The sequence below is a fragment of the Nerophis lumbriciformis genome, linkage group LG08 (assembly GCF_033978685.3).
Source record: "Nerophis lumbriciformis linkage group LG08, RoL_Nlum_v2.1, whole genome shotgun sequence".
Lineage (NCBI taxonomy): Eukaryota > Metazoa > Chordata > Actinopteri > Syngnathiformes > Syngnathidae > Nerophis > Nerophis lumbriciformis.
In genome coordinates, this window is record NC_084555.2 from 49,250,436 (window position 1) to 49,277,935 (window position 27,500).

The 27,500-nt window shown below is 38.5% G+C and overlaps 1 protein-coding gene across 3 annotated transcripts; it reads left to right on the plus strand.

The window, feature by feature from the left end:
* Positions 1-27,500, plus strand: sephs1 (selenophosphate synthetase 1). 3 transcript variants are annotated; one of them, XM_061969153.1, is made up of 10 exons: positions 1-155; positions 9,358-9,473; positions 9,694-9,790; positions 12,543-12,646; positions 13,342-13,449; positions 13,526-13,680; positions 15,510-15,600; positions 21,961-22,060; positions 26,938-27,150; positions 27,213-27,500. In XM_061969153.1, the coding sequence occupies exons 2-10, from the start codon at positions 9,378-9,380 to the stop codon at positions 27,425-27,427; spliced, it is 1,179 nt and encodes a 392-aa protein (XP_061825137.1). In that variant the 5' UTR covers positions 1-155; positions 9,358-9,377; the 3' UTR covers positions 27,428-27,500. The 3 variants fall into 3 exon arrangements, with proteins under 3 accessions (XP_061825137.1, XP_061825138.1, XP_061825139.1); XM_061969154.2 differs by lacking the exon at positions 1-155 and adding an exon at positions 200-243; XM_061969155.1 differs by lacking the exon at positions 1-155 and adding an exon at positions 332-353.

A 27,500-nucleotide genomic window follows, 5' to 3' on the forward strand; every position in this document is an offset into this window, starting at 1 on the left:
CGTCTAATCACGCGCGCGACATTCATCCCCACGCATCGCCCGCCGAGTGAACACGCCCGGGCTACTTTCTATCAGGCGCCGTCCGAGGCCGCCCTCGCCGAAGGACCTCCGCTGTCCCCGCCCCTCGTAGTCGGATGTGGCGCGAGTCGAGGCCGGTAAGCATGGACGCGCTCTTGCAATTAAAGGGGAAACGTTGCGGGAATCAAACTCCGCTGCCTTGCTCGAAGTGCGAGTGTGGCGACGGTAGGCGGCCATAGCGCGCCGCGCCGCTGCCGACGTGACGGTGAATGTTGCGTGTGTGTGTGTGTGTCTGTTGGCGGTGCGCAGGTCGCATGGCGGCGGGACAGCAAAGGGTTAATTTTTTCCGCCGCCGACATTTTTTTTGTTGGGACTTGTCTTGTTTATTAGCAACTTTGTCAACTTTGGCCGCGCACAATGTTCAACGTTTGCGTCCTGGCAGACGCTTTTAGTACTTTATTACGTTCCTTCCTGTTTTACGGCCGCTGGTAGACATTGTTAGCACTATGTTAGCATATGTGGCTAGCTAGGGTTAGCATCCAAATATAAACACTGGCCAAAACATCTTTTTAAACTTGACTCTGCTGACAGCGGAGTCCTTATTTAACATAAGATGTGTATTTTTTTATTAAGAGCTTGCGAACGAACCCTAAAGAGCAAGCTAACGCCATTGTTTTGGGGGTTGAATGAATTTAGCAGCGTTTTGGCTTCTTGAACACCTCCCATATTTGACTTGTATTGTCATCACTTTAGATGTGTAACATGTATTTGCCATTTTGTCATAAATCAAATATCTTTATATTCAGTGTTGAAGGATTACTTTCTACAATGTTCACAGTACTGTAGGACCCTGAAATTAATATTACTGATTAATATGATTTTACTTGTATTGTCATCACTTTAGATGTGTAACATGTATATGCCATTTTGTCATGGATCTAATATCTGTATATTCAGTGTTGAAAGTTTACTTTCTCCAATGTTCACAGTACTGTAGGACCCTGAAATTAATATTACTAATTAATATGATTTTACTTGTATTGTCATCACTTTAGATGTGTAACATGTATATGCCATTTTGTCATGGATCAAATATCTGTATATTCAGTGTTGAAGGATTACTTTCTACAACATTCATAGTACCGTAGGACCCTGAAATTAATATTACTAATTATAAATATTTTACTTGATTGTCATCAGACTCATCACTTTAGATGTGAAACATGTATATGCCATTTTGTCATGGATCAAATATCTGTATATTCAGTGTTGAAAGGTTACTTTCTCCAATGTTTACAGTACTGTAGGACCCTGAAATTAATATTTTACTTTTATTGTCATCACTTTAGATGTGTAACATGTATATGACCATTTTGTCATGGACCAAATATCTGTATATTCAGTGTTGAAGGATTACTTTCTACAACATTCATAGTACCGTAGGACCCTGAAATTAATATTACTAATTATAAATATTTTACTTGATTGTCATCAGACTCATCACTTTAGATGTGTAACATGTATATGCCATTTTGTCATAGATCAAATATTTGTATATTCAGTGTTGAAAGGTTACTTTCTCCAATTTCTACAGTACTGTAGGACCCTGAAATTAATATTTTACTTGTATTGTCATCACTTTAGATGTGTAACATGTATATGCCATTTTGTCATGGATCAAATATCTGTATATTCAGTGTTGAAGTATTACTTTCTACAACGTTCATAGTACTGTAGGACCCTGAAATTAATATTACTAATTAATAATATTTTACTTGATTGTCATCAGACTCATCACTTTAGATGTGTAACATGTATATGCCATGTTGTCACAAATCACATATCTGTATATTCAATGTTGAATAATTAGTTTCTACAACGTTCACAGTACTGTAGGGCCCTGAAATTAATATTACTACCCGTAATTAATAATATTTTACTTGTATTGTTATCAGACTCATCACTTTAGATGTGTAACATGTATATGCCATTTTGTCATGGATCAAATATCTGTATATTCAGTGTTGAAAGGTTACTTTCTCCAATGTTTACAGTACTGTAGGACCCTGAAATTAATATTTTACTTGTATTGTCATCACTTTAGATGTGTAACATGTACCGTATATGCCATTTTGTCATGGGTCAAATATCTGTATATTCAGTGTTGAAGGATTACCTTCTACAACATTCATAGTACCGTAGGACCCTGAAATTATTATTACTAATTAATATGATTTACTTTAATATGATTTTACTTGTATTGCCATCACTTTAGATGTGTAACATTTATATGCCATGTTGTCACAAATCACATATCTGTATATTCAATGTTGAATAATTAGTTTCTACAACGTTCACAGTACTGTAGGGCCCTGAAATTAATTTTAACAATTAACAATATTTTACTTGTATTGTTATCAGACTCATCACTTTAGATGTGTAACGTGTACCGTATTTTCCGCACTATAAGGCGCACCGGATTATTAGCCGCACCTTCTATGAATTACATATTTCATAATTTTGTCCACCAATAAGCCGCCCCGGACTATAAGCCGCGCCTACGCTGCGCTAAAGTGAATGTCAAAAAAACGCTGCGCTAAAGTGAATGTCAAAAAAACAGTCAGATAGTTCAGTCAAACTTTAATAATATATTGAAAACCAGCGTTCTAACAACTCTGTCCCAAAATGTACGCAAATGTGCAATCACAAACATAGTAAAATTCAAAATGGTGTAGAGCAATAGTAACATAATGTTGCTCGAACGTTAATGTCACAACACACAAAATAAACATAGCGCTCACCTTCTGAAGTTATTCTTCATTCGTAAATCCTTCGAATTCTTCGTCTTCGGTGTCCGAATTGAAAAGTTGCGCAAGCGTGGTATCCAAAATGGCCGGTTCCGTCTCGTCGAAGTCATCGGGAGTCAGTGTCGCTGTTGTTCTGTGAATCCTGCCTTCCGGAAAGCTCGGACCACAGTTGTGACCGAAATATCTGCCCAGGCATTTACGGTCCACTGGCAAATTTTGGCGTATGTCGTCCGGCGCTGTCTGCCCGTCTTAGTGAAGGTGTGTTCGCCTTCGGAGCTGTGTGAAAAAAGCCACCCGGCCTCTTCGCGTAAACTTCCCTTAACCACTCGCTCATCTTTTCTTCATCCATCCATCCCTTCGAGTTAGCTTTTATGATGACGCCGGCTGGAAAGGTCTCTTTTGGCAAGGTCTTCCTTTTGAATATCACCATGGGTGGAAGTTAGCATGGCAAGCTAGAACCACAGTGAAGGATGACTTCTCATTCCCTGTGGTGCGAATATTCACCGTACGTGCTCCCGTTCCACAGTGCAGTTCACAGGAATATCAGTTGCTGTGAAATACGGTAGTAATCCGTGTGCGGATGGAGAGATTGCGTCTTTTTATGAACCGGATCGCTTAGTAGGAGCCATTTTGTGGTCTTTACAGATGTAAACAGGAAATGAAACGTACGGTGATATCCGCGCGTTTTTTCTTCTTCTTCCGGGGGCGGGTAGAAGAAGAAGCGCTTCCTGTTCTATGGGGGCGGGTGCTTTCCTTGGCGGTTGCTTGCGTAGAAGAAGAAGCGCTTCCTGTTCTACCGGGAAAAAAGATGGCGGCTGTTTACCGAAGTTGCGAGATCGAAACTTTATGAAAATGAATCGTAATAAAGCGCACCGGGTTATAAGGCGCACTGTCAGCTTTTGAGAACATTTGTGGTTTTTAGGTGCGCCTTATAGTGCGGAAAATACGGTATATGCCATTTTGTCATGGATCAAATATCTGTATATTCAGTGTTGAAAGGTTACTTTCTCCAATGATTACAGTACTGTAGGACCCTGAAATTAATATTTTACTTGTATTGTCATCACTTTAGATGTGTAACATGTATATGCCATTTTGTCATGGATCAAATATCTGTATATTCAACAGTGTTGGGTTAGTTACTGAAAACCAGTACCTAGTTACAGTTACTAGTTACCTTATTTCAAAAGTAACTCAGTTACTTACACCAAAAAGTAATGCGTTACTGTGTAAATTAAGTTTGCTGAAGGATTACTTTCTACAATGTTCATAGTACTGTAGGACCCTGAAATTAATATTACTAATTAATATGATTTTACTTGTATTGTCATCACTTTAGATGTGTAACATGTATATGCCATTTTGTCATGGATCAAATATCTGTATATTCAACAGTGTTGGGTTAGTTACTGAAAACCAGTACCTAGTTACAGTTACTAGTTACCTTATTTCAAAAGTAACTCAGTTACTTACACCAAAAAGTAATGCGTTACTGTGTAAATTAAGTTTGCTGAAGGATTACTTTCTACAATGTTCATAGTACTGTAGGACCCTGAAATTAATATTACTAATTAATATGATTTTACTTGTATTGTCATCACTTTAGATGTGTAACATGTATATGCCATTTTGTCATGGATCAAATATCTGTATATTCAGTGTTGAAGGATTACTTTCTACAACGTTCATAGTACAGTAGGACCCTGAAATTAATATTACTAATTGATAATATTTTACTTGATTGTTATCAGACTCATCACTTTAAATGTGTAACATGTATATGCCATTTTGACACGGATCAAATATTTGTATATTCAGTGTTGAAGGATTACTTTCTACAACGTTCATAGGACCGTAGGACCCTGAAATTAATATTCCTAATTCATATGATTTTACTTGTATTGTCATCACTTTAGATGTGTAACATGTATATGCCATTTTGTTATGGATCAAATATCTGTATTAAGGCTGCAGCTAACGATTATTTTTCTATCGATTAATCTATAGATTATTTTTTCGATTAATCGGTTAATCTATAGATTATTTTTTCGATTAATCTATAGATTATTTTTCCTTTTACCGATTTTTTTTTAAATTTAAAATGAAGAGGAAAAAATAAATGTAGGCCAGTTTTTTCAAAAGGCATGGCTTTTATTTACAAAAAAAAAAGTATGGCCACTAGTCAGTCAACATTGACAACAACATGACAAAATATTCTGTAACAATGTAAACATTTAAAACTTTTAACATTTAACAAAATTAAAAGTAGCTTATTTGCTTTTTAATGTGCAAATATAAAAGTAAACATCCAGTGCAAATCTTAATATTCTGGAATAGTATAAGCATTTAAAAAGTAAAAGTATTGCTTATTTTGCTTTAAAATGTGCAAAAATAAAGATAAACATCCAATACAAAAAAGTGCAAAACGGAAATATCCTGTAACAAGTGTAAACATTTCAACAAAAGTAAAAGTATTGCTTATTTGCTAAAATGTGCAAAAATAAAGCTAAATATCCAATACAAAAAAGTGTACAGTGTAAACATTTCAACAAAAGTAAAAGTATTGCTTATTTTGCTTAATAACACAACAATGATAGTATGATTAAAGTGAAAGTTAATTGTTGGTTTGTACATAGTATATGTAACTGTTAATGTTGTAAAAGGTATTTGCACAACTAATTAACGTTAGCGTTTGTGACACGTCTTGTGCCGTGGGGTTCTTTCAGGACCGACAGACTGAACGCCAGACGGCTTTGCCAGGTTTACAATCTTTTAATTTTACACAAAGTCTTTTCTCTTCCAACTCTTTTCTCTTTCTTTCCTCGCTTTTCAGCTCCTCTTCCTCGCTCGCTCGTCGTACCCTGTCTCTTGCGGCGCGCCCCGCCTCGCCGCTCGCTCGCCCCCGCCGCCTCTCCACAGCGTTAAAGAGGAGCGCGTCTTTGTAAACACTGAACAGGCACGCCAAACGCGCCTCTCAGAGCAAACGGTGCTTTAGTTTATGAATTTACAACGCAGATGCAAATGACACATTCATTTTTTTGTGTAATAATGACAACGTATACGCACGCGGACGAATGACTAGTTGATGGTGATGGCAAGAACGCTGTCGGGGGTTTTCTTTTCAAATGTTCGTTCATAGCCGTTGTGCTGCTATGCTAGGCCATTTCCGCTCGACACAGTGTGCATACAACAACATTATTAGGCCGTTTATTGAAATACTCCCACACTTTTGACGACTTTTGGCGTGCTTTTTTCCCCTCGCTCGCATCGTCTGCTTTGCGCTCCGCCATGACAGTAGTGTGACGTAAATATGCGACGCGCCGACGCACAAAAACGGCGTCGACGTATTTACGTAACCGATGACGTCGACGCGTCGTTTCAGCCTTAGTTCACAGTACTGTAGGACCCTGAAATTAATATTACTGATTAATATGATTTTACTTGTATTGTCATCACTCTAGATGTGTAACATGTATATGCCATTTTGTCATGGATCAAATATCTGTATATTCAACAGTGTTGGGTTAGTCACTGAAAACCAGTACGTAGTTACAGTTACTAGTTACTTTATTTCAAAAGTAACTCAGTTACTTACACCAAAAAGTAATGCGTTACTGTGTAAAGTAAGTTTGCTGTAGGATTACTTTCTACAACGTTCATAGTACTGTAGGACCCTGAAATTAATATTACTGATTAATATGATTTTACTTGTATTGTCATCACTCTAGATGTGTAACATGTATTTGCCATTTTTTCATGGATCAAATATCTGTATATTCAACAGTGTTGGGTTAGTTACTGAAAACCAGTTCCTAGTTACAGTTACTAGTTACTTTTTTTTCAAAAGTAACTCAGTTACTTACACCAAAAAGTAATGCGTTACTGTGTATGGTAAGTTTGTTGAAGGATTACTTTCTACAACGTTTATAGTACTGTAGGACTAGGAGTATAAGTCGCACCGGGGTATAAGTCGCACCTGCCGAAAATGCATAATAAAGAAGGAAAAAGACATATATAAGTCGCACTGGAGCCAAACTATGAAAAAAACTGCGACTTATAGTCCGAAAAAAACGGTACTAATCAATATGATTTTACTTGTATTGCCATCACTTTAGATGTGTAACATGTATTTGCCATTTTGTCATGGGTCAAATATCTGTATATTCAGTGTTGAAGGATTACTTTCTACAACGTTCATAGTACTGTAGGACCCTGAAATTAATATTACTAATTAATATGATTTTACTTGTATTGCCATCACTTTAGATGTGTAACATTTATATGCCATGTTGTCACAAATCACATATCTGTATATTCAATGTTGAAGAATTACTTTCTACAACGTTCACAGTACTGTAGGGCCCTGAAATTAATATTACTAATTAATAATACTTTACTTGTATTGTTATCAGACTCATCACTTTAGATGTGTAACATGTATATGCCATTTTGTCATGGATCAAATATCTGTGTATTCAGTGTTGAAAGGTTACTTTCTACAACGTTCATAGTACTGTAGGACCCTGAAATTAATATTTTACTTGTATTGTCATCACTTTAGATGTGTAACATGTATATGCCATTTTGTCATGGGTCAATTATCTGTATATTCAGTGTTGAAGGATTACTTTCTACAACATTCATAGTACTGTAGGACCCTGAAATTAATAATATTTTACTTGTATTGCCATCACTTTAGATGTGTAACATGTATATGCCATTTTGTCATGGATCAAATATCTGTATATTCAGTGTTGAAGGATTACTTTCTACAACATTCATAGTACCGTAGGACCCTGAAATTAATATTCCTAATTAATATGATTTTACTTGTATTGTCATCACTTTAGATGTGTAACATGTATTTGCCATTTTGTCATGGATCAAATATCTGTATATTCAGTGTTGAAGGATTACTTTCTACAACGTTCATAATACTGCGGGACCCTGAAATTATTATTACTAATTAATATGATTTTACTTTAATATGATTTTACTTGTATTGCCATCACTTTAGATGTGTAACATTTATATGCCATGTTGTCACAAATCACATATCTGTATATTCAATGTTGAAGAATTAGTTTCTACAACGTTCACAGTACTGTAGGACCCTGAAATTAATATTACTAATTAATAATATTTTACTTGATTGTCATCAGACTCATCACTTTAGATGTGTAACATGTATATGCCATTTTGTCATGGATCAAATATCTGTATATTCAGTGTTGAAAGGTTACTTTCTCCAATGATTACAGTACTGTAGGACCCTGAAATTAATATTTTACTTGTATTGTCATCACTTTAGATGTGTAACATGTATATGCCATTTTGTCATGGATCAAATATCTGTATATTCAGTGTTGAAGGATTACTTTCTACAACGTTCATAGTACCGTAGGACCCTGAAATTATTATTACTAATTAATATGATTTTACTTTAATATGATTTTACTTGTATTGCCATCACTTTAGATGTGTAACATTTATATGCCATGTTGTCACAAATCACATATCTGTATATTCAATGTTGAAGAATTAGTTTCTACAACGTTCACAGTACTGTAGGGCCCTGAAATTAATATTACTAATTAATAATATTTTACTTGTATTGTCATCAGACTCATCACTTTAGATGTGTAACATGTATATGCCATTTTGTCATGGATCAAATATCTGTATATTCAGTGTTGAAAGGTTACTTTCTCCAATGATTACAGTACTGTAGGACCCTGAAATTAATATTTTACTTGTATTGTCATCACTTTAGATGTGTAACATGTATATGCCATTTTGTCATGGATCAAATATCTGTATATTCAGTGTTGAAAGATTACTTTCTACATTCATAGTACTGTAGGACCCTGAAATTAATAGCATGTTTAGCTATTCCTCATCCTCCAGTGATAATGCTACTTGTACGAAAAGTACTTTATTTGTCGCCATGGAGGCCAGGATTAGTGATTTAGAAGTAGCTAAAACACTGTGGATGGATGTCAGCCGCTAGCTAGCTAGCCATGTCTTAAAGCACCTCTTCCTTAGGGTGTTTCAGTGTTACAACTTCACCTTTATCTTTACTTTTTACAACAAAATGCGTCCATTCTCCCTTTTCTGTCTACACACTGTGTCTGCTTGTAAGTACTCCGTGTGTGCGCGCTGCCGAACATGCTCCTCTGCTTCTAAAAACAGCAATGTCATGACGTGACGACGTGCCGCCATGCCTGGGAACCGGTACCTTTCCAACAGAGTATAGTTCCGTTTTTGATTAATTAGTGCCGCGATACTATACTAGTACCGCTATACCGTACAACCCCAAATATACATAAATTAAAGATGCATCAATTTTCAATGGAATCCTAACCCTACCTCTACAGTACATGTGAATGAATAGTTTTTGAACAGCAAACACTAGTGCAAATCTTTTATATGTGTTGGATTGAGATTTGCAGACATTCCTTATGTTGTGGCCAAATTGATCTTCAGGCTTGTTTCTGTATGAGCAATTGATAATGTCCCCTTCATCTTTTAGGGCCCACAGATTCTACAGACATGTCCGTGAGGGAGTCCTTCAATCCCGAAAGCTACGAGCTGGACAAGAACTTCCGGCTCACGCGCTTCGCAGAGCTCAAAGGCACAGGCTGCAAGGTTGGTCCTTTTCAAACCTGCGCAAACTAGAGATCGACCGATGTGTTGGTTTCAGGGCCGATACGATATAGTTGGGGGGAAAAAAGACTGATACCAATAAATAAAAAAAAAGGTTGATACCGATATACGTCAAAATGCTAAATATGGGCGCCAATAATGTGGCTCTCTAATACGGTGTACATTATTAAAGATGATGCAAATGTTTTGGTTGTGGACACAGGTGCCCCAGGAGGTTTTACAGAAGCTTTTAGAGAATCTACAAGAGAACCACTACCAAGAAGATGAAGAGTTCCTGGGAGCGGTCATGCCTCGATTAGGTATTTATAAGCGCTCTTTGGCACCGTATTAACTTATTGTTGGTTAAGGAAGTTAAAAAGTACCAAGTGTCTTGAAAACAATAGTGGGAAAACATGCACAATTCAAAATGTATTGGTATGTTTGCAAACATAAGAGAGACATAAAAGTGATGTATTATTACAGACCCCAAAAGCAGTGAAGTTGTGTAAATGGTAAATAAAAAGAGAATACAACAAATCCTTTTCAACTTATATTCAATTGAATAGACTGCAAAGACAAGATATTTCATGTTCACACTGAGAAACCACTTTTTTTTTTTGCAAATAATCATGACCTTAGAATTTATTGGCAGCAACACATTGCAAAAAAGTAGTCAGATGGACATTTTTACCACTGTGTTACATGGCCTTTCCTTTTAATAACACTCGGTAAAGGTTTGGGAACTGAGGAGACACATATTTGAAGTGGAATTATTTCCCATTCTTGCTTGATGTACATCTTAAGTTGTTCAACAGTCTCCCTTCTGCTATTTTAGCCTTCATATTTTCAATGGCCAGTCTAGTACCTGCACTATTTTACTATGAAGCCACACTGTTGTAACACGTGGCTTGGCATTGTCTTGCTGAAATAAGCAGGGGCGTCCATGATAACGTTGCTTGGATGGCAACATATGTTGCTCCAAAAGCTGTATGTACCTTTCAGTATTAATGGCGCCTTCACAGATGTGTAAGTTACCCATGCCTTGGGCACTAATACACCCCCATACCATCACACATGCTGCCTTTTACACTTTGTGCCTAAAACAATCAGGATGGTTCTTTTCCTCTTTGATCCGGAGGACACGACATCCACAGTTTCTAAAAACCATTTGAAATGTGGACTCATCAGACCACAGAACACATTTCTACTTTGCATCAGTCCATCTTAGATGAGCTTGGGCCCGGCAAAGCGTTTCTGGGTGTTGTTGATAAATGGCTTTGGTTTTGCATAGTTGAGTTTTAACTTGCACTTACAGATGTAGCGACCAACTGTAGTTACTGACAGTGGTTTTCTGAAGTGTTCATGAGCCCATGTGGTGATATCCTTTACACACTGATGTGGTTTTTTGATGCAGTACCGCCTGAGGGATCCAAGGTGCGTAATATCATGGCTTACATGCGGTGATTTCTTCAGATTCTCTGAACCTTTTGATGATATTACGGAGCGTCGATGGTGAAACCCCTAAATTCCTTGCAATAGCTGGTTGAGAAATGTTGTTCTTAAACAATTTGCTCAGGCATTTGTTGACAAAGTGGTGACCCTCGCCCCATCCTTGTTTGTGAACGACTGAGCATTTCATGGAAGCTGCTTTTATACTCAATCATGGCACCCACCTGTTCCCAATTAGCCTGTTCACCTGTGGGATTTTCCAAATAAGTCTTTGATGAGCATTCCTCAACTTTCTCAGTCTGTTTTGCCACTTGTGCCAGCTTTTTTGAAACATGTTGCAGGCATCAAATTCTAAATGAGCTAATATTTGCACACAAAAAAAACAAAGTTTCTCAGTCTGAACATGAAATATCTTGTCTTTGCAGTCTATTCTGTTGAATATAAGTTGAAAAGGATTTGTTGCATTCTGTTTTTATTTACCATTTACCGTATTTTCCGCACCATAAGCCGCCCTGGGTTATAAGCCGCGCCTTCAATGAACGGCATATTTCAAAACTTTGCCCACCTATAAGCCGCCCCGTGTTATAAGCCGCATCTAACTGCGCTAAAGGGAATGTCAAAAAAACAGTCAGATAGGTCAGTCAAACTTTAATAATATATTAAAAACCAGCGTTCTAACAACTCTGTTCACTCCCAAAATGTACGCAAATGTGCAATCACAAACATAGTAAAATTCAAAATAGTGCATCAATAACTTAATGTTGCTCGAACGTTAATGTCACAACACACAAAATAAACATAACGCTCACTTTCTGAAGTTATTCTTCATTCATAAATCCCTCGAATTCTTCTCCTTCGGTGTCCGAATTAAAAAGTTGGGCGAATACAGGATCCAAAATGGCCGGCTCCGTCTCGTCGAAGTCATTGCCTTCCGGAAAGCTCGGACCACAGTTGTGACCGAAATATCCGCCCAGGCATTTACGATCCACTGGCAGATGTTGGCGTATGTCGTCCGGCGCTGTCTCCCTGTCTTAGTGAAGGTGTGTTCGCCTTCGGTCATCCATTGTTCCCACGCCGTTCGCAGTCGTGCTTTAAATGCCCTGTTGACACCAATATCGAGCGGTTGGAGTTCTTTGGTTAATCCACCCGGAATGACGGCGAGTGTTGTATTTGTGTGCTTCACTTGTTTTTTGACACCATCTGTGATGTGGGCGCGCATGGAGTCGTATATCAACATGGAACACACAAAGGAAATGAAACGTAATACCGGGGGCGGGTGGTTGCTTACCGTAGAAGAAGAAGCGCTTCCTCTTCTACGGGGGCGGGTGCTTACCTTGGCAGTTGCTTACCATAGAAGAAGAAGCGCTTCCTCTTCTACGGGGAAAAAAGATGGCGGCTGTTTACCGTAGTTGCGAGACCGAAACTTTATGAAAATAAATATTTATATGAATCCATATATAAGGCGCACCGGGTTATAAGCCGCACTGTCAGCTTTTGTGAAAATTTGTGGTTTTTAGGTGCGGCTTATAGTGCGGAAAATACGGTACACAACGTGACAACTTCACTGCTTATGGGGTGTGTACATTAGTCCTGGTAACATGGCAGAATTATCTTATTTTGAAGGCATCGGCATGGACACCTGCGTCATCCCGCTCCGACATGGAGGCCTTTCCCTTGTCCAGACAACAGACTACATCTACCCTATAGTGGACGACCCCTACATGATGGTATGGCTGTCAACATGGACTGATGTTGTTAGGATAATTGTTTGTAATTTATCACAAAAAACTTTGTGTTGAAATGAGTTCCAGGCAAAAGGACAGGGGGCTGTCTTTGAGGCCTACCAAGAGTAAGGCTCGTAAAACTCCACTGTGTAAGGGGGAGAGCCACATGAAGGGTTTTCTGTTTTCTGTCATGTATGGTAATCAACAGAAGGATGTTGTTCTGGTCCAAGGATTTCAAAGCGGAGAGATGACAGAATCTGCCCAATTTCCAGACGAACTCTTTTTTGAAGTATTTTACGAACTCTTTTTGAACTATTTTACAAACTCTTTTTGAACTGACCTTTTCTGTGAATTGTTTACGACCTTTTCTGGGAACTTTTTGCGACCTTTGTCCTTTGGAAACAGCCGTGTGGTCGGCGAGGGTCCAAAATAAAAGAAGGAGGCATACAATCTTTTTGGCAGAGCGTGCTGGAGATTGTAGAAGGATACAATGTCCGGGCGACTCTCCTCAATATATTGAGTCCAAATTGAATTATGTCTGTGTTTAATTCTTTGCCTCTTGTCTTGTTTAATAGATGTCATCAGTGTTTGAACCTGACTGATGTTATTTAGCAAATAACAACACAAAAGCAACTGTATCTCAGGGTTGTTGTGATACTTTTTAGCTGGTTTCAGTTTCAATGTCTCCCCTCTTGCAGGGTCGTGTCACGTGTGCCAACGTCCTCAGTGACTTGTACGCCATGGGGGTGACGGAGTGCGACAACATGCTGATGCTGCTGGGCGTGAGCAACAAAATGTCGGAGAAGGTGAGAGTGACTTTTCTTGCACAGGGAAGTTGTTGGCTTACCTCCTTGTTGTCGTTGTTGTTGTTGTTGTTGACAGGAGCGAGACAAAGTCATGCCGCTGGTCATCCAGGGCTTCAAAGACGCCGCAGAAGAGGCGGGCACATCCGTGACAGGAGGACAGACTGTGCTCAATCCCTGGGTGGTGTTAGGGGGAGTGGCCACCACCGTGTGCCAGCCCAATGAGTTCATCATGTACGTCATCCACACCTGCACTGCAACACTGACTTCTCTAATACATACAACACTGACTTCTCTAATACATACAACTGTGACTTCTCTAATACATACAACTGTGACTTCTCTAATAAATACAACATTGACATCTGTAATACATACAACACTGACTTCTTTAATACGTACAACACTGACTTCTCTAATAAATACAACTTTGGCTTCTCTAATAAATACAACTGACTTCTCTAATAAATACAACTGTGACTTATCTAATAAATACAACTGTGACTTATCTAATAAATACAACTGTGACTTATCTAATAAATACAACTGTGACTTATCTAATATATACGACTGTGACTTCTCTAATATATACGACTGTGACTTCTCTAATATATACGACTGTGACTTCTCTAATAAACAAAACAGACTTCTCCAATAAATACAACTGTGACTTCTCTAATAAATACAACTGTGACATCTCTAATAAATATAACTGACTTCTCTAATAAATACAACTGTGACTTCTCTAATAAATACAACTGTGACTTATCTAATAAATATAACTGACTTCTCTAATAAATACAACTGTGACTTCTCTAATAAATACAACTGTGACTTATCTAATAAATATAACTGACTTCTCTAATAAATACAACTGTGACTTCTCTAATATATACAACTGTGACTTCTCTAATAAATACAGCTGTGACTTCTCTAATAAATACAACTTTGTCTTGTCTAATAAATGCAACTTTGACATCTCTAATACCGGTAAATACAACTGTGACATCTAATAAATATAACTGACTTCTCTAATAAATACAACTGTGACATCTAATAAATATAACTGACTTCTCTAATATATACAACTGTGACTTCTCTAATAAATACAACTGTTACTTCTCTAATAAATACAACTGTGACTTATCTAATAAATACAGCTGTGACTTCTCTAATACATACAACTTTGTCTTGTCTAATAAATGCAACTTTGACATCTCTAATAAATACAACTGTGACATCTAATAAATATAACTGACTTGTCTAATAAATACAACTTTGACATCTCTAATAAATACAACTGTGACATCTAATAAATACAACTGACTTCTCTAATAAAAACAACTGTGACTTCTCTAATAAATACAACTGTGACTTCTCTAATAAATACAACTTTGACTTCTCTAATAAATACAACTGTGATTTCTAATAAATACAACTTTGACTTCTCTAATAAATACAACTGTGACTTGTCTAATATATACAACTGTGACTTCTCTAATAAATACAACTGTGACTTCTCTAATAAATACAACTTTGACTTCTCTAATAAATACAACTGTGATTTATAATAAATACAACTTTGACTTCTCTAATAAATACAACTGTGACTTGTCTAATATATACAACTGTGACTTCTCTAATAAATACAACTGTTACTTCTCTAATAAATACAACTGACTTATCTAATAAATACAGCTGTGACTTCTCTAATAAATACAACTTTGTCTTGTCTAATAAATGCAACTTTGACATCTCTAATAAATACAACTGTGACATCTAATAAATATAACTGACTTCTCTAATAAATACAACTGTGACTTCTCTAATAAATGCAACTTTGACATCTCTAATAAATACAACTGTGACATCTAATAAATATAACTGACTTCTCTAATAAATACAACTGTGACTTTGCTAATATATACAACTGTGACTTCTCTAAGAAATACAACTGTGACTTCTCTAAGAAATATAACTGAATTCTCTAGAACATACAACATTGACATCTCTAATAAATACAACTGTGACTTCTCTAATAAATACAACATTGCATGTCGCAGGCCAGACAACGCCGTGCCAGGAGACGTCCTGGTGCTGACCAAACCCTTGGGCACACAAGTTGCCGTCGCAGTGCACCAGTGGCTGGACATGGTACGTCACATCCCAATCACCATTCTTATTCATTTTGATTTAAAATCGATACATAATTTAAAAAAAAAAAAACGTATGTTAAAGGAGCCATATCCCCTCCCCCTCTCCATGACTGAGGTTGCCAGATATGAATCCTATTCCAAGGAACTTCAAATGACAAGTCCTACACTGTAGGTTTCTCTTGTTTATGCTTCTTGCAAGATGGTTTACTCATTAGCCAAATGTATTTGTAAAGTTACGCAGCAATATTTTAGTCGGGAGTCAAGACAGATTGTTGACTTTACCCTGCTAAAATGTCTAGTTTGACCGCACGGACCACCATCCAAATTATTATATATATTATATATGGCATACGCCTACTTTCATGGCAAGCCAAATCCTGCTTTAGTCATGAATAAGTTGAGAATAGTAACTTTTAGATGGACTAAGATCTGACATGTTTAGTAACTTTACCAGTGGCAGTAGCCAGACCAAGATGGCAACCTGGATGTGACACACTCACAGACTTTCTAATTGGTCAAACGGTGGAGGGCGGGGCATCGAAATGAAAACAATAACAAGATTTCGGGGCTGTATATCTAATTGTGAAATGATCATATGAACTACTGTTATCAGTTATGGAGGTATTGGAAAAGAAGATGATTTATTAATGCATTTTGACATCAGGGACATTTAATGATGTCTTGACATGAAATTATTACATATGGCTCCTTTTTTAAAGAAAACCTTTTTTTTTTTTTTAAGAATCCATTTTTAAAAATATGTCTTCAGGCTATATTTTTTCAAAACAAAACAAAAAAAAAATATATATATACCGGTATATATATATATATATATATATATATATATATATATATATATATATACATATATATACATATATATATATGTATATATATATATATATATATATATATATATATATATATATGTATATATATATATATATATATATATATATATATATATATATATATATATATATATATATATATATATATACCGTATTTTCCGCACTATAAGGCGCACCGGATTATTAGCCGCACCTTCTATGAATTACATATTTCATAATTTTGTCCACCAATAAGCCGCCCCGGACTATAAGCCGCGCCTACGCTGCGCTAAAGTGAATGTCAAAAAAACGCTGCGCTAAAGTGAATGTCAAAAAAACAGTCAGATAGTTCAGTCAAACTTTAATAATATATTGAAAACCAGCGTTCTAACAACTCTGTCCCAAAATGTACGCAAATGTGCAATCACAAACATAGTAAAATTCAAAATGGTGTAGAGCAATAAATAGCAACATAATGTTGCTCGAACGTTAATGTCACAACACACAAAATAAACATAGCGCTCACCTTCTGAAGTTATTCTTCATTCGTAAATCCTTCGAATTCTTCGTCTTCGGTGTCCGAATTGAAAAGTTGCGCAAGCGTGGGATCCAAAAATGGCCGGCTCCGCCTCGTCGAAGTCATCGGATTCAGTGTCGCTGTTGTTGTGCAGCAGTTCTGTGAATCCTGCCTTCCGGAAAGCTCGGACCACAGTTGTGACCGAAACTATCTGCCCAGGCATTTACGATCCACTGGCAGATGTTGGCGTATGTCGACCGGCGCTATCTGCCCGTCTTAGTGAAGGTGTGTTCGCCTTCGGAGCTGTGTGAAAAAAGCCACCCGGCCTCTTCGCGTAAACTTCCCTTAACCACTCGCTCATCTTTTCTTCATCCATCCATCCCTTCGAGTTAGCTTTTATGATGACACCGGCTGGAAAGGTCTCTTTTGGCAAGGTCTTCCTTTTGAATATCACCATGGGTGGAAGTCAGCATGGCAAGCTAGAACCACAGTGAAGGATGACTTCTCATTCCCTGTGGTGCGAATATTCACCGTACGTGCTCCCGTTCCACAGTGCAGTTCACAGGAATATCAGTTGCTGTGAAATACGGTAGTAATCCGTGTGCGGATGGAGAGATTGCGTCTTTTTATGAACCGGATCCTTGTCGCGTAGTAGGAGCCATTTTGTGGTCTTTACAGATGTAAACAGGAAATGAAACGTACGGTGATATCCGCGCGTTTTTTCTTCTTCTTCCGGGGGCGGGTGAAGCGCTTCCTGTTCTATGGGGGCGGGTGCTTTCCTTGGCGGTTGCTTGCGTAGAAGAAGAAGCGCTTCCTGTTCTACCGGGAAAAAAGATGGCGGCTGTTTACCGAAGTTGCGAGACCGAAACTTTATGAAAATGAATCGTAATAAAGCGCACCGGGTTATAAGGCGCACTGTCAGCTTTTGAGAAAAATTGTGGTTTTTAGGTGCGCCTTATAGTGCGGAAAATACGGTATACAGGTAAAAGCCAGTAAATTAGAATATTTTGAAAAACTTGATTTATTTCAGTAATTGCATTCAAAAGGTGTAACTTGTACATTATATTTATTCATTGCACACAGACTGATGCATTCAAATGTTTATTTCATTTAATTTTGATGATTTGAAGTGGCAACAAATGAAAATCCAAAATTCCGTGTGTCACAAAATTAGAATATTACTTAAGGCTAATACAAAAAAGGGATTTTTAGAAATGTTGGCCAACTGAAAAGTATGAAAATGAAAAATATGAGCATGTACAATACTCAATACTTGGTTGGAGCTCCTTTTGCCTCAATTACTGCGTTAATGCGGCGTGGCATGGAGTCGATGAGTTTCTGGCACTGCTCAGGTGTTATGAGAGCCCAGGTTGCTCTGATAGTGGCCTTCAACTCTTCTGCGTTTTTGGGTCTGGCATTCTGCATCTTCCTTTTCACAATACCCCACAGATTTTCTATGGGGCTAAGGTCAGGGGAGTTGGCGGGCCAATTTAGAACAGAAATACCATGGTCCGTAAACCAGGCACGGGTAGATTTTGCGCTGTGTGCAGGTGCCAAGTCCTGTTGGAACTTGAAATCTCCATCTCCATAGAGCAGGTCAGCAGCAGGAAGCATGAAGTGCTCTAAAACTTGCTGGTAGACGGCTGCGTTGACCCTGGATCTCAGGAAACAGAGTGGACCGATACCAGCAGATGACATGGCACCCCAAACCATCACTGATGGTGGAAACTTTACACTAGACTTCAGGCAACGTGGATCCTGTGCCTCTCCTGTCTTCCTCCAGACTCTGGGACCTCGATTTCCAAAGGAAATGCAAAATTTGCTTTCGTCAGAAAACATGACTTTGGACCACTCAGCAGCAGTCCAGCTGGTGTCGGTCCACTCTGTTTCCTGAGATCCAGGGTCAACGCAGCCGTCTACCAGCAAGTTTTAGAGCACTTCATGCTTCCTGCTGCTGACCTGCTCTATGGAGATGGAGATTTCAAGTTCCAACAGGACTTGGCGCCTGCACACAGCGCAAAATCTACCCGTGCCTGGTTTACGGACCATGGTATTTCTGTTCTAAATTGGCCCGCCAACTCTCCTGACCTTAGCCCCATAGAAAATCTGTGGGGTATTGTGAAAAGGAAGATGCAGAATGCCAGACCCAAAAACGCAGAAGAGTTGAAGGCCACTATCAGAGCAACCTGGGCTCTCATAACACCTGAGCAGTGCCAGAAACTCATCGACTCCATGCCACGCCGCATTAACGCAGTAATTGAGGCAAAAGGAGCTCCAACCAAGTATTGAGTATTGTACATGCTCATATTTTTCATTTTCATACTTTTCAGTTGGCCAACATTTCTAAAAATCCCTTTTTTGTATTAGCCTTACACAATATTCTAATTTTGTGACACACGGAATTTTGGATTTTCATTTGTTGCCACTTCAAATCATCAAAATTAAATGAAATAAACATTTGAATGCATCAGTCTGTGTGCAATGAATAAATATAATGTACAAGTTACACCTTTTGAATGCAATTACTGAAATAAATCAAGTTTTTCAAAATATTCTAATTTACTGGCTTTTACCTGTATATATATGTATGTGTATGTATATGTATATATATATATATATATATATATATATATATATGTATGTGTATATATATATATATATGTGTGTATATACGGTATATATATATGTATATATATATATGTATATATATATATATATATATCTGTATTAGGGCTGTCAAAAATAGATTTTCAAATGAATCGTGATTCTTACTTGTGATGATTTTTAATCCAAAAATATTTATATTTGTATATATATATATATATATATATATATATATATATATTGACCCTGTGATGAGGTGGCGACTTCTCTTGTTGCCTTATTGTGTAAATGCTCCAAAACATTCACACACACATGTTTTCTACTCCAAATTCATCTATTTATCATTATTATTATTAATATTCTTCAGATTTTGGCACGCTCTACCTTCCACATTTTTCACCAGATTTAAAGCGTCAAACTGTTCAGCCTATTTGGGAATCGAGGGCTTTCTCTTGACAAATTCCCAGAATTCCAGGTATTCCGGGACAGTTTTCCCATTCAAAATGAATTGGCCATTTTTCAAACTTCCATCATTTCCACATTTTTCAACCTATTCAAACCATCCATCCATTTCCTACCGCTTGTCCCTTTCGGGGTGGCGGCGGGTCGCTGGAGCCTATCTCACTCCACTTTAAACACATTCCACTCATCCTGGACACTCAAACTATCATTTTGTCCAAAAATATTCCAGGAATTCCCGGAATTCCGTTTTTTTCCAAACCCTTTTTTCTGTCGACTACTCTTCCCTACATTTTTCAACTGTTCCACCATCAAATCATTCCTCTTAATCAGCACTACAAATTTTTACACATACATGTTATTTCATATGTTGACCATAGATGGAGCATTTCAAATGTTTACACACACTTGTTATTTCATATGTTGACCATTCGGGGAGCACTTCAAATTTTTACACACACTTGTTATTTCATATGTTGACCATAGGGGGAGCACTTCAAATGTTTACACACACTTGTTATTTCATATGTTGACCAGAGGGGGAGCACTTTTAAAAGCGACACACAGTCAATGTGAAAAATCCCTTCTTTTTGGGACCAGCCTCATTTTGACCAGCAGGGGTGCAAATGAGACATTCTCTATTACAGGGGTGCTCACACTTTTTCTGCAGGCGAGCTACTTTTCAATTGATCAAGTCGTGGGGATCTACCTCATTCATATATATAATTTATATTTACTTATTTATGAAATATATGTTTTTGTTAACAAGTTAAAGGTGTTTAATGATAATGCAAGCATGTTTAACACATATAGTTAATATTGTTAATACATTAAAGGTGTTTAATGATAATACAAGTATGTTTAATACATATAGTTAATATTGTTAACAAGTTAAAGGTGTTTAATGATAATGCAAGCATGTTTAACACAGTTAATATTGTTAAAAAATTAAAGGTGTTTAATGATAATACAAGTATGTTTAATACATATAGTTAATATTGTTAACAAGTTAAAGGTGTTTAAAGATAATGCAAGCATGTTTAACACATATAGTTAATACTGTTAACAAGTTAAAGGTGTTTAATGATAATACAAGCATGTTTAACACAGTTAATATTGTTAAAAAATTAAAGGTGTTTAATGATAATGCAAGCATGTTTAACACATATAGTTAATATTGTTAATAAGTTAAAGGTGTTTAAAGATAATACAAGCATGTTTAACACATATAGATTCCTTTCTTTCATGAAGTTCATAAGTTGGTGTTTTACCTGATTGTGATGACTTGCATTGATTGGAATCAGACAGTGGTGATGATAACGTCCGCATTTTCGAATGGAGGAGAAAAAAAGTCCTCCTTTCTGTCCAATACCACATGAAAGTGGTTGGTTTTTGGCATCTTATTTGTCCAGCTTCCGTACTCCTTTGTATACACTTTACAAGAAATACATTGTCGGCAAACTCCGTAGCTTGCTAGCTTGTGCACGCCAGCTTTCTGAGACTCTTATTTTGGTAGCGCAACTGTGCAGTCGGTCTTTGGAGTTTTGACGACAGGTACGGCGCCAGAGTCTGTTGAAATAAAGTGTTTCTTGCCTTCCAGTCAGTAATTTTAAGGAGCTGGCAGCAGCCAGCGTCATCTCAGAAGACCCTCGGGTGCTGTAAATGTCAATCAAGTGACGAAAGTGACGTCATAGTGAAGATTTATGATCGCTCATTTTTAGGACTATTTTTTTAATGCCTGGCTGGTGATCGACTGACACACCCTCCGAGATCGACCGGTAGCTCGCGATCGACGTAATGAGCACCCCTGCTCTATTAGATGCAATGTTATTGGGACCATGATTTATGTCACCTCCTCATATGGAAGATATTTTTCTTTCTCAGTGTCTCAAGAAGGCTAGATATACAAGAAGAAAGGCAGGACACTCATGTTGTGTATTTCTGTCAGGCTGACAAGTGGAATAAGATCAAGCTGGTGGTGACGCAGGAAGACGTGGAGCTGGCGTACCACGAAGCAATGATGAACATGTCACGCCTCAACAGGACAGGTAATCAATACATTAATCTTACAAACCATCCATATCGGGACTTGAAGGGGATTTTCAACACAATACAAATGACACAAGAAAGCAGCAAAAGACGTGTCGGAGATATTGAAAAATGTACGCCATTTTCATCCTTTTTAAAGTCGGGCAACTTTGTCTTTATGCATCCTTCCAAAGGCTCCTAGGAACTTGCAGTCTCTATTAGAGGGTTTCAAGGGGCTGGGCGATATGGCCTTTTTTTAATATCTCGATATTTTTAGGCCATGTCACGATACAGGATATATATCTCGATATTTTGCCTTAGCCTTGAATGAACACTTGATGCATATAATCACAGCAGTGTGATGATTTTATGTGTCTACATTAAAACATTCTTCTTCATACTGCATTAATATATGCTCATTTTAAACTTTCATGCAGAGAGGGAAATCCCAACTAAGTCAATTTAGCAAAAGTGTATTTATTAAACAGTTATTAAGCAGTGGCACAAACATTCATGTCATTTCCAAACAGAAAGTGCAAGATTGTCAGAGACATTTTAAAACAAGCTATAAGTGCACTTTTGTGCATGATGCAGGCATGTGATTTTTCCGTCTAAAGTCGGAATTCCGTCTTTTTTAATCTCGGGGGGGAAAAAAAAAAATCTCCCGTTTTTCCGTTTTTTTTTCCGACCCTAAATCAAGATTCGAGACGTAGTTTATATTACGCCGTAGTTGATTGGTCGATATGTTCCTTGTGACCAATCAGGACATATGTAAACGATGTCGGTTCTCGAGAGAAAGGACGCTTTACGAGTAAAAGAAATTGATAAACATGTCAAAAATAAGTTTCGATGGGACTGGATGGAAAAGGAAATCACTGATTCTGTTGGGAAGAAGGAAGTTACGACTTTGTTTGGTGATTTTATTCGGAAAATCGATCGTCCCGGAAAGGTTTTGTGCACGTGGTGTCATGATAATATTGACTATGGATCACGAGGTTTCAAAGCTTTGGAAGTACCGTATTTTCCGCACCATAAGGCGCCCTGGGTTATAAGCCGCGCCTTCAATGAACGGCATATTTCAAAACTTTGTCCACCTATAAGCCGCCCCGTGTTGTAAGCCGCATCTAACTGCGCTAAAGGAATGTCAAAAAAACAGTCAAATAGGTCAGTCAAACTTTAATAATATATTAAAACCAGCGTGATGTGGGCGCGCATGGAATCGTATATCAACATGGACGGGGCTGCGTGAAAAAAGCCACCCGGCCTCTTCGCGTAAACTTAAACTTACCTTAACCACTCGCTCATCTTTTCTTCATCCATCCCTTCGAGTTAGCTTTTATGATGACGCCGGCTGGAAAGGTCTCTTTTGGCAAGGTCTTCCTTTTGAATATCACCATGGGTGGAAGTTTCTGGCCATTAGCATGGCAAGCTAGAACCACAGTGAAGGATGACTTCTCATTCCCTGTGGTGTGAATATTCACCGTACGTGCTCCCGTTGTATCCACAGTACGGTTCACAGGAATATCAGTTGCTGTGAAATAGTAATCCGTGTGCGGATGGAGAGATTGCGTCTTTTCATGAACCGGATCCCTGTCGCTTAGTAGGAGCCATTTTGTGGTCTTTACAGATGTAAACACACAAAGGAAATGAAACGTACGGTAATATCCGCGCGCTTTTTCTTCTTCTACGGGGGCGGGTGGTTGCTTACAGTAGAAGAAGAAGCGCTTCCTCTTCTATGGGGGCGGGTGCTTACCTTGGCGGTTGCTTGCCGTAGAAGAAGAAGCGCTTCCTCTTCTACGGGGAAAAAAGATGGCGGCTGTTTACCGTAGTTGCGAGACCTAAACTTTATGAAAATGAATCTTAATATTAATCCATATATAAAGCGCACCGGGTTATAAGCCGCACTGTCAGCTTTTGAGTAAATTTGTGGTTTTTAGGTGCGGCTAATAGTGCGGAAAATACGGTATGTCCTTCGCTATGTGGTAGGTTCCTGCAGACGTTATCTCCTTCTCTATTTGTTTCATGCGGTGTTGATGTGGAAATGGTAGTTTGGGCATTTTGTTGGTGTGACACCCAACGTAGATGTTGACATGCGGAGTTTCATGCACTCTTCATTCTCTAGCGGGTGACTTTTCAAATGATGCTACATATTAGCAGTAATGCTACTTTTTGTAGCAACGCTTTTGCCCCACACTTGACAAATTACGTTTGTCTGTTCGACATCTTCCCGCTTGAAGCCAAACCACCGCCAGACGATGGACCCCCTGCTGTTTTTCTTGGGATTGAATTCTTCCTTCATTTGTTACCAGATTCGCATATTCTTTCTCTCGTATTAACACTCGCACCACAGCCAGCGTTACCCATGCCGCTACCTCTCTGCTAAGCGAGGGTGTATACGCATGTGACGTATGTAAGAAGGTGCGCTTGTTTTAAGTCTCTGTGAGAAGGAGAGACAAGAAAGAGTGAGAAGAGCCTGTAGTGTAATGCCCGCAGCTAAAAGCAACTGCGTGAGAACGTATACTCGAATATCACGATATAGTCATTTTCTATATCGCACAGAGACAAACCCGCGATATATCGAGTATATTCCATATATCGCCCAGCCCTAGTTTCAAGTTTGGGATGACTTTTTTGTTCATCCAGACTTTTGTTTAAAGTACAGGAAGCAGGCATCTATCCATTCATCTGTTGGATTCATGGATAGATGGAATAAAAGTTAAAAAGTACCACTGATAGTCACACACACACTAGGTGTGGTGAAATTACTCTCTGCATTTGACCCATCCCCTTGTTCACCCCCTGGGAGGTGAGGGGAGAAGTGAGCAGCAGCGGTGGCCACGCCCGGGAATCATTTTTGGTGATTTAACCTCCCAATTCCAACCCTTGATGCTGAGTGCCAAGCAGGGAGGTAATGGCTCCAATTTTTATAGTCTTTGAACTCACAACCTACCCATCTTATGGCGGACACTCTAGCCACAAGGCCACTTTAGAGCCTCAATGCCTATTTTAAGGAAAACAGTTTAAATAACAATTTGACTGATGACCTCTAGTTATTCTTCTCATATATGCACCTACTATTGAAATTGCACTTTTACCATGGGAATATCTATATTTATTATATTTATTTAAATGGAAAAAAGAAGAAAAAGGTTTTTGTTACAGGTGAATTGGTCATTATAATTGTTTATTTATTAGGAAACCACACAAAAAGATGATAAAACAGAAGAAAGCTCCTCAACTTTTTTTTGTTTTGCTTTTTTCTCTTTGACATTATTTTGATTCGAGTCCTCAGTAGTGTTGTATCTGACCAGTCTTCCTCTCAGGGAATAAAAGTCACTGGTCAATCCCAAGTTCTTTCAGATGACATATATGTTGAGTAAGAAGGACCACCAAGACAGAATAGGAATATTATCAAGTTTTACTAAAGCTTTAGGAGACCAGTCCTACAGTGTGCTAATACCAGCATCTAGAAGCGGTCTGAAAAACAAACGGGAAGAGACAACTTATTGAATACGAGAACAGCCCCCACCCTGTTCTAATTGTTCTAATACTGATAAGGTAAAAAGGTAGTATGTCATACTCCCACATTCCAACGACTTCAAGGTAAAGCACAGAGTTTACTTGCTGACATAAGATACAAGCATAAAGAGTACACATGGGAAAATATTAGCTGATTTAAACATGACTGATGAGAGTGCGGAAATACGACCACATCACACCAATTCTCAAATCCCTTCACTGGCTTCCTGTTCCACTCAGGATTGCATACAAAGTCTCTCTACTAACCCACCAGTGCCTCCATGGAAATGCCCCCCTCTACCTCAAAGAACTACTCACCCCCAAATCCTCTGCTCTGGACAGACTAGCCTCCTCCAACCTCCGAGGACAAAGCTATGAACAATGGGAGACGCCGCTCCCAGTCTGTGGAACGCTCTCCCTGACCACCTGAGGGTACCACAGACTGTGAATGCTTTTAAAAAAGGCTTAAAACCCTTCTTTTTTAAAAAGCCTTTTTTTTTTTTAGTTATATGCATACTAGCTCTAGCTACTAGACTGTCCTAGTTTTTATTTTTATTTATTTTTATCTTTTTATTATTTTTTTAATACACTGTAGCACTTTGGAGGTTGTTCGCTCAATGTAAAGTGCTTTTTTTTTTCTTTTTTTTTTTTTTACAAATAAAATCTATTATTATGACTATGAATAAAGAAATAACTCTTAAAAATATATGCATTCTCCACAGTAGTTGTAGGGAATTATTTTTAATGACCCGGGTACACAAATCAATTCACGTCAGAATCCCAATTTTTATTTTTCCCTGATTCTAAATTAATTCATCTTTTTTTTTTTTTATGCTATGAAAATGTTTGAATTTTTAAATAAAAATACATTTTAGGCAATTTCCATGCAACCAGAAGGAGCTTTTTCCATCTGTTTAGAAAAAGTTTCATTGTACCAAAAAAGGAGTGGTGTTGACTGGAGAATGAACTATTAGGAGAGTGAATTGTTGTACCAAAAAAGGAGTGGTGTTGACTGGATAATGAACTATTAGGAGAGTGAATTGTTGTACCAAAAAAGGAGTGGTGTTGACTGGAGAATGAACTATTAGGAGAGTGCATTGTTGTACCAAAAAAGAAGTGGTGTTGACTGGATAATGAACTATTAGGAGAGTGAATTGTTGTACCAAATAAGGAGTGGTGTTGACTGGAGAATGAACTATTAGGAGAGTGCATTGTTGTACCGAAAAGGAGTGGTGTTGACTGGATAATGAACTATTAGGAGAGTGAATTGTTGTACCAAAAAAGGAGTGGTGTTGACTGGAGAATGAACTATTAGGAGAGTGCATTGTTGTACCAAAAAAGAGTGGTGTGGCTGATAATGAGGTTTGCTCCTCCGCAGCGGCCAGCCTCATGCACACCTTCAACGCCCACGCCGCCACCGACATCACGGGCTTCGGCATCCTGGGCCACGCCCAGACGCTGGCCAAGCAGCAGAGGAGCGAGGTGTCCTTCGTCATCCACAACCTGCCCGTGCTGGCCAAGATGGCCGCCGTGTCCAAGGCCTGCGGCAACATGTTCGGCCTCATGCACGGCACCTGCCCGGAAACATCAGGTAGGCGGAGCCCCGCCCGGCCGGACTTTTCACCTTCTCAATGTTGTCGCTCTGCTCGCCAGGCGGCCTGCTCATCTGTCTCCCCCGCGAACAAGCCGCCCGTTTCTGCGCCGAGATCAAATCCCCCAAATACGGCGAGGGCCACCAGGCGTGGATCATCGGCATCGTGGAGAAAGGCAACCGCACGGCGCGCATCATCGACAAGCCGCGGATCATCGAGGTGGCGCCGCAGGTGGTCAACCAGAACATCAACCCCACGCCCAGTGCTACCTCCTAATCCTTTGTCAACACACACACACACACGGTAAGAAACAGCTCCACCTGGTGGTCCACCACGCCATCACAACGAC